General features: G+C 39.3%; 1 protein-coding gene across 1 annotated transcript in view; it reads left to right on the plus strand.

The window, feature by feature from the left end:
* Positions 1–344: 344 nt before the first annotated feature.
* The window catches only part of EXOC4 (exocyst complex component 4), a 668442-nt gene continuing 656581 nt past the window's right edge, over positions 345–12205 (plus strand). The window contains exon 1 of the mRNA XM_037513395.2: positions 345–473. Coding sequence (XP_037369292.2) covers positions 388–473 — 86 coding nt within the window. The 5' untranslated portion in view covers positions 345–387. The remainder of the gene's footprint in view (positions 474–12205) is intronic.

Genomic DNA, 12205 nt, shown 5'->3' on the forward strand with positions numbered 1-12205 from the left:
AATGAAGAAGGAATAAGGAAAAATATGTGTCTATTCATTTCCCCATTTTATTCGTGTTTTTTTCTTTTTTACCATTTGTGTTGAAAGTAAAAACTTTGCTCACAGACATCAAAGCACAGCCAGACACTGTGAAGACACAGGTGACTTCAGGAAGGTTTAGGTCTGCAGAGCCACCATGAACCGCGGAAGGAAAACTACGATTCCCAGAATGCTTAGGGCGCCCGTGAGGCCGGACTCGCAGCTTTAGTCACGCCTCCGCGCTCCAGCGATTGGGTTATCTAGTTCCGTGTCTCCGGATTTCTCGTCTCCTATTGGTGGAGTTTCCTGCAAGGAGCGTACGTTCGCTTTGGTTCCTGAATCCACTGACTACCCCCGCCCGGTACCAAGATGGCGGCAGAAGCAGCTGGTGGGAAATACAGAGGCACAGTGAGCAAAAGCAAAGACCCCTCGGGGCTCCTCATCTCTGTGATCAGGTGAGGGAGGCTGGAGGCAGGCACGGGGACTGGGGTCAGCGGCTCGACCTCCGCTTTGGAAGGGAGAAGGGCTAGCTGGGTTCCAGCCTGCGGGTCCTTCTCTTTACTCCTTGCCTCCCCTTTTACCCGCTCCAAGGGACCCCACAGTCCCCCCTTTAACTCTGGGGTGGGGCTAGAGGGAGGAACCCCGCCTCAAAGTCTTTTCTTTAGGGCCTGAGATCTCCAATAGTGTCCCGGGCCCTCAAAGCACGCTGTTTGGGGCTTGATAGAGCAAGCCAGGTGAAGGTGTGTTCATTCATTTATACAGCGTTTATTCATTGATTGCTTTCAGTGGTGCTCCCCAGGAACGTACTTGTATCCTGGACTTCGGGGTGTAAGGCCCCGAGTCCGGAGACCCCCCGTCAGGAGTTGTAGATTGTGTTCTTACACACTTCCCACCACCTGTGAATGGCTACAGCCTCAAATACAAATACAGCCTGCAGTGAGCTAGTAGGATTCTGGATTTGAAGGCACCCATCTATTTTAGATTTTTGTACTACCTTTCTAATCCCTGTCCGTGCTTAAAAATAAAACAAAGCAAATTTCAGATTATCTTCGATGCACATTATTTTGTCAGAATTTGTACGCTCGGAGTGGTAGTGGTGGCCCTTCTAAGGGCTTTTTTTTTTTTTTTTAAAGAAGTGAAATTGACACCATTATGGATGCTACAGGGAGTGACTAAAAGCAACCTGCATAAAATGCATGATGACATGTTTTTATGTTGTTGACATTTGAGTTTCAACTCAGATGTTTTTCATAAAATAAAATGTCCTCCCTCCCCACTGCCCCACACACAACTGTGTCAAACTTTTATTTGAGTTTTGGAGATCTTCTGGAGTGCCCTGATTTTTTTCTTTACATCCAAGCCCGACTGTTCCTGGTAGTTAATAAGTTTAGAATGCACAGATAGATGGAACTTTTACAACAGCCCATAACTCATGGACTGATAGACCCATCCCCTATATGTTCTTTAGGGGTTTCTAACTTAAGATGATGGCATATTAAAATCATAACTACCAAAAATTTTTAGGATTAAGTTGGTTATTCTCTGTATGGCATTAACTTAATAGATTTGGTAGGCCATGCAGAAGAAATATGCAGGACTCACATTCTTGATGTCACTATTCTTGGGTGCAGTAAAATGTCACTATTCTTGGGTGCAGTAAAATGTTTCTCATGATGCTTAAACTCTAACTAGAATATTAGTAGCTTGCCATCGTAATCCCTATTGGAATTATAATGTGAATTTATTTGGATTCTTTTGGGAAAATTTTTTTCTGCTTACAGTCAACATTAATTTGCATAATATGTTTATAGTGCCAATTTTGTAGTATAGTGCCTGGCACTTAGTAGTACTTGGTAAATATTTGTTGCATGTGGGAGTGAATGCCTGGAGTTTTATATAGACGAATCAGGCATGATGTTACTTTTGTGCATATAGTATACTTGAGGTATAAAATATGTGAGTGAAAACTATGACATAAGACTGGAAGAGACCAGTGAAATGTGATGGGAATTTATAGTAGAAGGAATGGTTACTTCCAGTGGAACTGGAGTGGAAACTCAGAAGGTGGTCAGCCATATACAAATGCACCATCTTTTATACTTTATATCCATCTTGTTAAATTTACTCTCAATGTCCTGTATTTGAAAAAAAAAGCATAAAAACTCAAAGCTTTTTTTATTGATACATTGAGAAACAGACATTACCTTTGGTTGATTGTTCCTTTTCTCTTCATGGGGACTCTCCTGCTGCTGGCTGGTGTGCAATATGATTTTGTAGAATATGACGATGTGGAATATGATTGTCCACCCATCTCTTATGTCCATCTGTATTACTTTACATTAACACCATGATATTGGTATAGACATTTTTTACTTATTGTTTTTCACTTTTCCTTATCCTTGACCACCACAGAACATTAGAATGGGACTTTAGTTTTCTGATACCAATATAGTATAATGGGTGTCTAGACCTAGACTTCTGGGCATGTTTAATAAGAATTAGGATTCATGATGACTTATGACCTTGTGTAACATTGGATATTGTTGATGTCAGAGTGTTGATGTTTGTATTTCACCTTTTCTTTGAGTCATGGGAATATGTTGGCGTTGGAATAAGGGTGTTGCTAACTCTCCTTGATAGTGGCAAGTGAATGTGTGGAGGGTTTTAGTATTATTCTGGAGTTTGGGATGGGGAAGAGTACTTCAGGGAAGGCTGGAATTGGGGGATGGAATTTGCAAGGAGAGTAAATCATACAAGTTTTTATCACAAGAAAAAAATTTCTAACTGTGAGGTGATGGATGTTAACAAAACTTACTGGGGTAATTATTTTGAAATATACACATCTACACAATCATTATGTTATATACCTTAAATGAATACAATGTTATATGTCAATTATAGCAGTAAAAGTGGGGGAAATTAGAATAGAGGATGCTATTTCTTGTTAGTAATTTGTTCTGTCACTCTGAAGTTGCTGCTTTGTCTGTCTGTGCAATTTGTATTCTTTGTGTTACTCTTCTTGCCACATTGTATTCCTGATAGAAAACTTTGATTACCTCCTCTTATCCTTAACCTGCTTTTGAATTCTCTCTCAAAGACTAGCTTTCCTGGTTGCTCTGGCAACAGACCTCAAAAAGGAAAGCCCATTTTAGGCTCATGTTTATAAAATTGAGCATTCCTGAAGATGGTGTGTGCAAGTTTCTTTCATGTTTCCTTGGGCCTATTATTTTATCACAAAATAAATGACTTATTATCATAGAGTCCACTGTCCTTTGAAAGGTTGATTAGTTTAGCTTTATATTTTGTATCCCTGAGCAGTTGTTTTCCCTTTTTGAATAGTGAATGTTAAAAATTCTCTTTCAATTCTTCCCCTCAGATGTGTCAAAAATGTCACTTAAAAGCCACACTGTATTAGCATACCACTATATGTATACATATATATTTTAATGCTATTCCTATTTGTTGGGACAATCTCCAGTACCTTAAGATTCATAAATGAAATTCTTAACCATTTAAAAAGTACAGAATAAAAGTATTGCAGGACAGTTAGATATTTCAATGGATGGTTTCCTCGGGCTTTGCAGAAAAGTTCCTCCGCCCTTGAGGTGCAGCTTTGATGAAACAATATTTCAGGCCGAGTGTGTGGGAGGTAGCTGCTAATGGCAACTTTGGGTTTTAAGTATTGCCACTGGCTTTTCAAATGGAACTTGATTTTAATGTTTGCCAGGAGTCCCCTCAGACAGGTTAATTTCCCACCAGAAATAGCTTTCCCAGGTTCACTAGGAACTTTGATCCCAGGTGTCAGAATGTTCTCCTTATAACCAAGAAATGGTGTAGCTGAACTAACATGGTGATTATTTGATAATTTGAGAGTCAGAGAAGGAAGCTAGAATTAATTATATGTAGGTTCATGAGTGTTTGTAAAACATAAAATATAGGCACATATATAAATAAAACATTTATTAAAGATAGAGCAACTGGCTCTGGTGAATTCTCTCACCCTGCCGCGCTTCTGATTGTACCCAGTGCTTGTGTAAATAAATAAATAAATAAATCTTAAAAAAAAAAAAAAGGTCCCCTGATCTTGCCTTGTGAACCCTCATCACCATAAAATTAGATATGATTTTCTAAAATTATATGTATAATTTTTAAAAGGTACGTATTTAGAAGATGCAGATATTTCAAGGGGAACAAAATAAAGAGAAGTGAAGACCTGCTCTTTAATATATTAATGTATAATATTACTTATGAATTTATATATACTTAAGAAATACTCAAAATTGTGTATCTGTTTCATACAGACATTATATTGTAGAACTTTTAAACAAGTAGGATCATAATGTGTGTACTTTGAACCTTTATTCATTTGTCATTATGTATCTTGGGGACTTTTCTGGCAGCACCTGTCAATCTGGCTTATTCTTTTTAAGGACTAAATAGCATTCTGTCATGGATGCACCATAACCTATTTAATTAGCGCCCCTCCTTTTAACAATCGCTGTTTTTTTTTTTTTTTCTTGTTCTTTCCTGTTAAATATATGTTACAGTGAGCATTGAGATTCACTGGGGACTATATCCATGGTATGAAATCATGGCCATGGCAATGAAATGACTGCATCAGAGTATATGTGCAGGTTGTATTTTGACAGATAGAGCCAAAATACCCTCCAGAAAGATGGTAATTTACATTCCCACTGTGGTGTTTTAGGGACCTGTTTTCCCAGGCCCTTGCCAGAGACTGAGTATTTTTGATGATTGTCTTTGTTCAGTCTCTGCTGCTGTGCAATTAAGAGGGGAGTGTTTGTTCCACTATCATTTAGACAATGCTGTGGAAGTATGTGAATGTATGTGTTTTGCAAATGTATTTTTTCCCAGCGTGACCTTTCTTGCCATTCTCATAACAGTTTCTTCCAGAGCAGGCATTTTTAATTTAATTTTTAATTTTTAAATTTTTTTTAAAGATTTATTTACACATACAAGAACTGGGGTACAGGCCAGAGGTTTTGCGGGGGGTGGTGGTGGTGAGAGGATTCACCAGAGACAGAGTGTGGAACAGAACAGGCAGATCTACTGACGTACATTGCCGAGAGAAGCAGTGGGTGAGTCAGGAGAGGTCTACTGCACCATGTGGGTAGCTCTTTGCCCCGGGATTGAACTCATGCTGCAGTGGCTGCCGATAGCCTCATAGGTTACATCTTAACCCCTTGCGCCACCTGGGAGGCCCCATTTTTAATTTTAATAAAGGCCAGTTTATTCATTTTTTCTTAGGTCATAGAGTTATCTGAAAAGTAATTGCCACCCCTAAAGTTATTTAAATTTTCTCCTATGTTAACTTCTGGGAGTTTTACATTTTGTTTTTACATTTAGGTCTGTTACCCATTTTGACTTAATTTTTATGACTAGTGTAACAGTTGTATCTATATTCACTACTTGGCATGTGGATGTCCAGTTACTCCTGCACAGTTTGTTGAAAAGATTCTCTTTCTTCATTGTTAGGTATATGTGGGATCTTCAACAAAGTTTAATGCTTTCTGTTTTCTTCCTATGCACACTCATCATTGTAGCTTTCTCCATTTTCCTTTTCAAAAATCATATCACACAAATATCATGCAAATCATACTTAATTTAAAATTTTATTGCAAAAAATCATGAGAGAAATATTGTCTAACAGTTTTATTTCTCAAAATACTCCATTTTTTCTATTGTTTTTCTTTTTAAGATTTTTGTGTGACTGTTTAAGTATATGTGGAGGTTTAATAATTGTAACAAAGGTAACTTTATTTAGCATAACAAAAATTTTTCATGTTGTTATGTAGTCTGTAGTCTTATTAATATTTTTAAGTGAAGGAATTGAAAAAATACAGAAAATTACAGAGAAGGAAATATAAATCACTTATATTCTTCTAGAATTAATTGCTGTTAATAACTTTGCATTCAATTAAAATTCATTGCATTTTTATAAAAATAGTAACCATTCATTAAAAACAATTCAAGCAATAGAAATGCAGAAAAACGTGAAGATGAAAGTAAAAAAAAAATATTATTCCAAACTTGATCCTCTGTAAGTTACCATCATTGATATTAGGTGAACCTAATTCCAGACATGTAAGTCTCTCTCTCTCTCTCTCTCTCTCTCTCTCTCTCTGTGTTTGAAATGTTGAATCAGTAGAAAGAAGTACTGTTTAAAAAATCAACATGGGATCTCATGTTATATTGTAATGTATGTGCTAACTTTATTTGTCCCCTTTTGAGTTTGAGGTATACGTTCTTGTAGTGAAGTGCACACATATTAAATATATGGCTTAATGAACTTCTTCCTGATAACCATGACCCAGATCAAGATGTAGAACATTTCCAGCATCCCTATTCATTTTTTTTCCAGTTCATGTTTTTTTTGTAAGGATAACCTTTTATTCAAACACCATTGTTTAAAGACACTGCCCTTTCTTCACTGAATTTCTTTTTTACCTTTGGCAATATTCGGCTAACCTGTGTGGGTATATTTCTCAACTCCAGTCTTCCATTCGATCTGTTTACTGACTTGATGACAAGATCACACAGTCTTGATCATTGCTTTTATAAGTCCTAATGCAACCCACAAGCTGCATTCTCCTTTTTCAAAGTTGTTTTGGGTATTCTAGATCCTTTGCATTTCCATATTGCTTTTAGAATTGGCAAGTCAGCTTCCACAACAAAATCTGCTGGAATTTTGGTTGAAATTGGATTGAATGGAATTGCACTGATTAATATGAGAGAATTGACTTCTGTAGGGTAAATGAAGATGCTCAGGCTTTTACACTGCTGGCCTCTGTGGCTGTCACCTGCAGCCTTGAATTCAGCAAGCACTTTGGAGTGTGGACACCTGGAGTATGGTGTGAGCATGCATAAGTGGGCACACCTGTGTCTAGGAGGTCAGGGCTGTAAGGGCAGCATTACTCAGGGACAATGGCGGTGGAGGATAGCTACAAGAGGAAGAGACCACAAGAGAACACCAGAGAAAGTCCAGAGGAAAGGCTGTATAGAAATTTGCAGGGGAGGCAAAGTTGCTGTCTCCCCCGCCTACTATTAGAAAACCTATGGGGCTGATGCCAAGGGCTCCAAGGTTCTCTTTTAAGCGGCCTGAATCATTGGTGAACCTGCCCGGCCTGGGACGGTTGCACAACAACATCTTAATGATATTGTGTCTTCTGATCCGTGAATATGGTATTTCTATTTCTTTAATTTCTCTCAGCAATTTCTTGTAGATTTCCATGTATAAGGGGTATAGAAGTTCTTCTGATAGTTTTTAGTCTTATGTCTTTGTTAATTAGTCTTATGTCTTTTTTTGGCCACTTGAAGTTATCCCACAGCTCACTAAATACCAATGTTCATTTTTTCAGTCTTTCCCCGCCGCCGATCTTTGTTATGTAGTTTTTATTGCTGTGCCTTTAATACATTTATCTTTTCTACAATTCCTATTCTGCGATTCATCCCATTTAATGTAATTTTTATTAGATCACAGTTATAGTCTCTGTAAGTTTGATTGGGGTCTTGAAAAGTATTTTTAATGCCTCTGCTTACATGTTTAATTTTTCTACAATTTATTGAAAATGGAAACAGATTTGGAACTGTTTCAATGTTCTTGTTTACTAATTCTATCACCTGTGTTACCTTTGGTTGGTTCTGGTTAATTGATGTTTTTATCCCTTTCCCCTTTTAGAAGTCCTTACTTTTTGATTGGACTTTAGATATTACCAATTTCACCTGTTGGATACTGGCATTGGTAACTGTGTGGTTCTTTGAGGCCTTGTTTTAAGTGTCGCCAATTGGGAAGAGAGCAACACTGAATTTGGGGGTAATTTTGTCTCACTGTTATGGCAAACCTCTTGGGTAATCCACCCAGTGCTATGTGAAAGATGAGGTTTTTTACTCTGGTTATGTGTGAATTTGGATAATTGTTTCTTGTAATCCCTTGTGCTTCTTGTTAAGGTCTTGGGGAGACTCCTCCCATGCGTAGGCTGATCAAATACTCAGCTGAAAACTATCAGAAGAACTTCTACAAATGTCCAGAATGCTCTGTGTTGGTCTCTTTTCCTCCATCCCTGTGCCTGTGTGCTCTGAGGGTGTTGGTGTTCAAGGTTTATGAAACCTGGTTTGTTAGTTAGCAATTTCAGGTGGGCAGGGTAACTAGTCCCTTTTACTGTCAAGCCCAGAAGTGGAAGACCATTGGTGCATCATGTTTGAAAATAATCTTTAAAGGTTAGTGAGGAGCAGAAAGGTACAGTGCAGGATTTCTATGATTGAGCAGATGGGGTACAGGAGGAGTCCTTTTGCAGACTTTTATTGGGTTTATCAGGTACTTGGCAGGCAGGAGTGCTGGGGGGCCGGGAGGCTGGCAGGCTTCCCAGCCCCCAGCAAGTCTTCCCTCTTTCTGGTCTCTCCGGCATTTTCTCCCCCTCTTTTGCTTTTTCATTCTGCTCTTCTGCTGGCATCCCCGTGACGCTGCCCTTATAAGCCCAGTCTCTCAGCCCAGGTGAATCCCATCTACATATGCCCACACCCTACTCCAGGTGCCCGCCATCAGGCATGCAGTCAGGACTGCAGGGATCCATCATCAGCCCTAATGGCAGGAGGGCAGAAAAGCCTGATACTTTTTTACCTTACCCTACAGTTAGTTTTCATTTTGGATTGTCTATATGCAGGGTAAATGAAAATGATACCAGGCTTTTCTGCTGCCCTCCCGCCATTAGGATTGATGATGGATCCTTGCGGTCCTGAATGCATGCCCGATGGCGGGCACCTGGAGTAGGGTGTGGGCATGCGGAAGTGGGTACACCTGTGCTGAGAGACTGGGCTTATAAGGGCAGCTTCACAGGGATGCCAGGAGAACCATGAGAGAGGAAAGCAGAGAAGCAGAGAGAACGCTGGAGAGACCAGAAAGAGTGTAGACTTGCTGGGGGCTGGGAGGCTGGCAGCACCCCTACCTGTTGTGTACCTGGTAAATCCCAATAAAAACCTGAAAAGCCACCGAGGGCCCCAGGACTCTCTCCTCCTCTACCCCATCTGCTCGGGTCATAGAGATCCTGCTCTGTGTCCTCTGCCACTACAGTATGCTGAGAGAGGAAGGATAAGGTAATGAGGTGTGGTCTATGAAGTTACAGTGTGAAAGTGAAATTGGTATTTTCGCATTGATAGTTTTTTAATTTTGCAGAGTATTTAATTAAATATTTAACTATCTTTGCTTTATATACTACTTTTCTCAGTAACTTTTCCTTCAAAACTCTTTGAAATGCTTTGGAACTGCTATGCATCTGTTGTATTTATTTAAAAATCATAGGTCCATTTGGTTTATTTAATGCCTGTGGTAGTAGTGTTAATTGTTGGCCTGTGGTCTAATGTGGCTGGTGAATGGGGTTTTTGGGGGCCACACAGCATTTGGATTCTTTTTGTTTTGCCTTTTTTTTTTGTTTCTGTTCACATTTGGATGCTTGCAATCTGTGCGTGTATTCTTTGGTTTGCAGTGGTGTGTTCTGTTCCCTATCGTCTTCTATGCTGCTCCTTACATTTTTAACTGCTTTCAAGCCATGAAATGAGTTATAACCTTGTCTTGCTAGTAGCCAGTCCTTTATGTGCTAGGAATTTGGCCTTGAAAAATGTTGGAACTCAACATATAGCAAAAAGTTAAAGGAAAATTTCTTGTGTAACATTTGGTGTGGTAAGAGAATACAGATATCAATATCCTTATGAGAATCTTCTCTGGCTTTTATTTAGAAGTATTTATAAAGAATGCTTTTGCAAAAAAACAAAGTAGCTCATAATTCAAAAGGTGTTTGGGACTGTGGTAATGGTGCACGGGTGCATTGGTGAAGGAAATTCTATGGGCACTACAACTGAGGAGTGGGAAAGGAAAAAGCAAATATTGTTTAAAAATGAACAATGATGTAAAAAAAATATATAAAAACAAAAAAAGACACCAAAAAAAAAAAATACAATTTGGCGCATGCCATAGTGCTGGAATGCATGGGAGACATTATCTTATTCTCAAATATCACCTGAGGGCTTGTTAGAAATGCAGTATCTCAGGCACAACTGACCATGCCTGCAGGGAACTGCAGCTTAACAAGAGACCCCAGGTGTTTGGAATGCTCCTTGAAGTTAGAGTAACTCTTAGGATAAAGGTTTGTTGGGGAAATTAGAAAAAAAACCAGGCACTTCTTTTAGCTGAAATAATGGTATTATGGGTATAGATTTTTTTTTTTTAAAGCTTTATTAAGAGCTATAGGCAAAGATATGTGTAGTGGTGGGGAGGCACAGGGCAGGATCTCCATGATCCAAGCAGATGGGTGAAGGAGAAGTCCTGGAGCCCTCGGTGGCTTTTGCAGGCTTTTATTGCAATTTACCAGATACATGGCAGGCAGGGGGGTGGGAGGCCTGCCAGCCCCCAGAAAGTCTTCACTCTTTGTGGGCTCTCCGGCCTTCTCTTGTGACCTCTGCCTCTTTTGCTCTGGTGTTCTGGCGTCCCTGTGACGCCGCCCTTATAAGCCCAGTCTCTCAGTGCAGGCATACCCACTACCTATGCCCACACCCTACTCCAGGTGCCCGCCATCAGGCATGCAGTTAGGACCGCAGGGATCCATCATCTACCCTGATGGCGGGAGGGCAGAAAAACCTGATAGTTTTTCACCTTACCCTACAAATGTCATGAAAAATTTTTAGAATTTGCTTCAAAATAAGTGGGTAAGGAGATTGCCTCAGTGAGGGTATAGATTAAAGAAAATTGGTGTGTGTTCGTATGTGTTGAAGCTGGGTTTACCGAAACTTAATTTTTGAATGTGGGTTTTGGTGTGTATCTACAAACGTGCTGGAGAAGGGGAAGGGTGTGAGCATGACAAAGTTCTGTGCATTAATGTCACAAAAATGCTATAAGATATCTCGCTGTCCTATCAGCCCTGCCCCCACCTTGCCCCTTTCCCTCCCAGAGGCACCTGGTGCTTGAACATCTTAAAACCTCCTGGATGTTTGTGGTTAAGAAACCTGCTTCAGTTTGTGTAGCTCAGCATTTCCAAAACAGCGGCTTACCATGTAACACCTGCTCACACTTTAATGAAACATGGCTCTAAGGAACTCTCCAGAAATGCTGTCCTTAACTGACCAAATTCTATAATGTGTTGTAGTAACAAAACCATTCCACTGGAGAAGACAAATGAGATGATTGTGGAAGATGCTTCAGAAAGGTGGTGGGGCTTAAAATGGACGTGGGAAAAGAAGTTTGGTCAAGTAAGAGTGCTGGGGAATTTTAAGTTGGCTTCATCTGTCCTGCACTCAGTTTTGTGCTTTAGTGGGGGGTGATTTTACTTAATTTTAGATTGTGGACTGCTTCCTGTTGGCCACACAATTTAGAGCTTACGGTCCCCAGAACGATTTTGTATGTCAGAGTTAATTGAAATATTAAAAAACTGCATGTGTTGGGTGTAGTAATTGGCACTAAGTACTGTCTGCAGCCAGACACCAGTGAATTTTCAATTGACTTTACAGCAGAAATTGTTTACTGTCACTTGCTATTAAATGAATGTCTTTGTACTGAATGAAGGGATGTTGTTTACATGCATCAGAAAACTTTTTCAGAGGGACTTGGCATTGTGAATTGCTAGCAACTGGGATGGGATTAACTTATTTTGTGGGCTCTAATAAGACGTAATTAAGAAACAAGCAATCACAATGTATAATTGAATATAATAAAATCCGATTTAAAAGTGTAATGTAGATTTGGTTATGCTTTGAGAGCAGCCGTATCTTATGTGATTATGTAGTGATACACATCTCGAACACGTCTTTAATGTGATTTTTTTTAAGGCAAACTCAGAATTATAATTCATTGGAAGCATTCATCTATTCATCATGTACAAAATGTCCTGCTTAGTATAATGGACTGTGAAGACCTACTTCTCAACTTGTTTGCTGAGCATTTATATTGCTAGCAATCCCTTTTCCTCCTCCTCTATGTGTATATTCACTCTTCTCATACCTAAAATTGTCTTTATTTAGTTCCCCTGCTGACATAATGGGTAGATGTCACTGTCAAGCATTTCTTAGGTAGGCTATTTCGAATTTTAAAGAAAATCTGACTCGTGCACTTTGAAATAAGGCCTAAATGGATCTAAAAGTGTAATCTAATATCTTAAAAGCAAGTTTGGGAAAGAATAAGACA

Source organism: Talpa occidentalis, unplaced genomic scaffold (assembly GCF_014898055.3).
Source record: "Talpa occidentalis isolate TD23 unplaced genomic scaffold, MPIMG_talOcc4v2.1, whole genome shotgun sequence".
Lineage (NCBI taxonomy): Eukaryota > Metazoa > Chordata > Mammalia > Eulipotyphla > Talpidae > Talpa > Talpa occidentalis.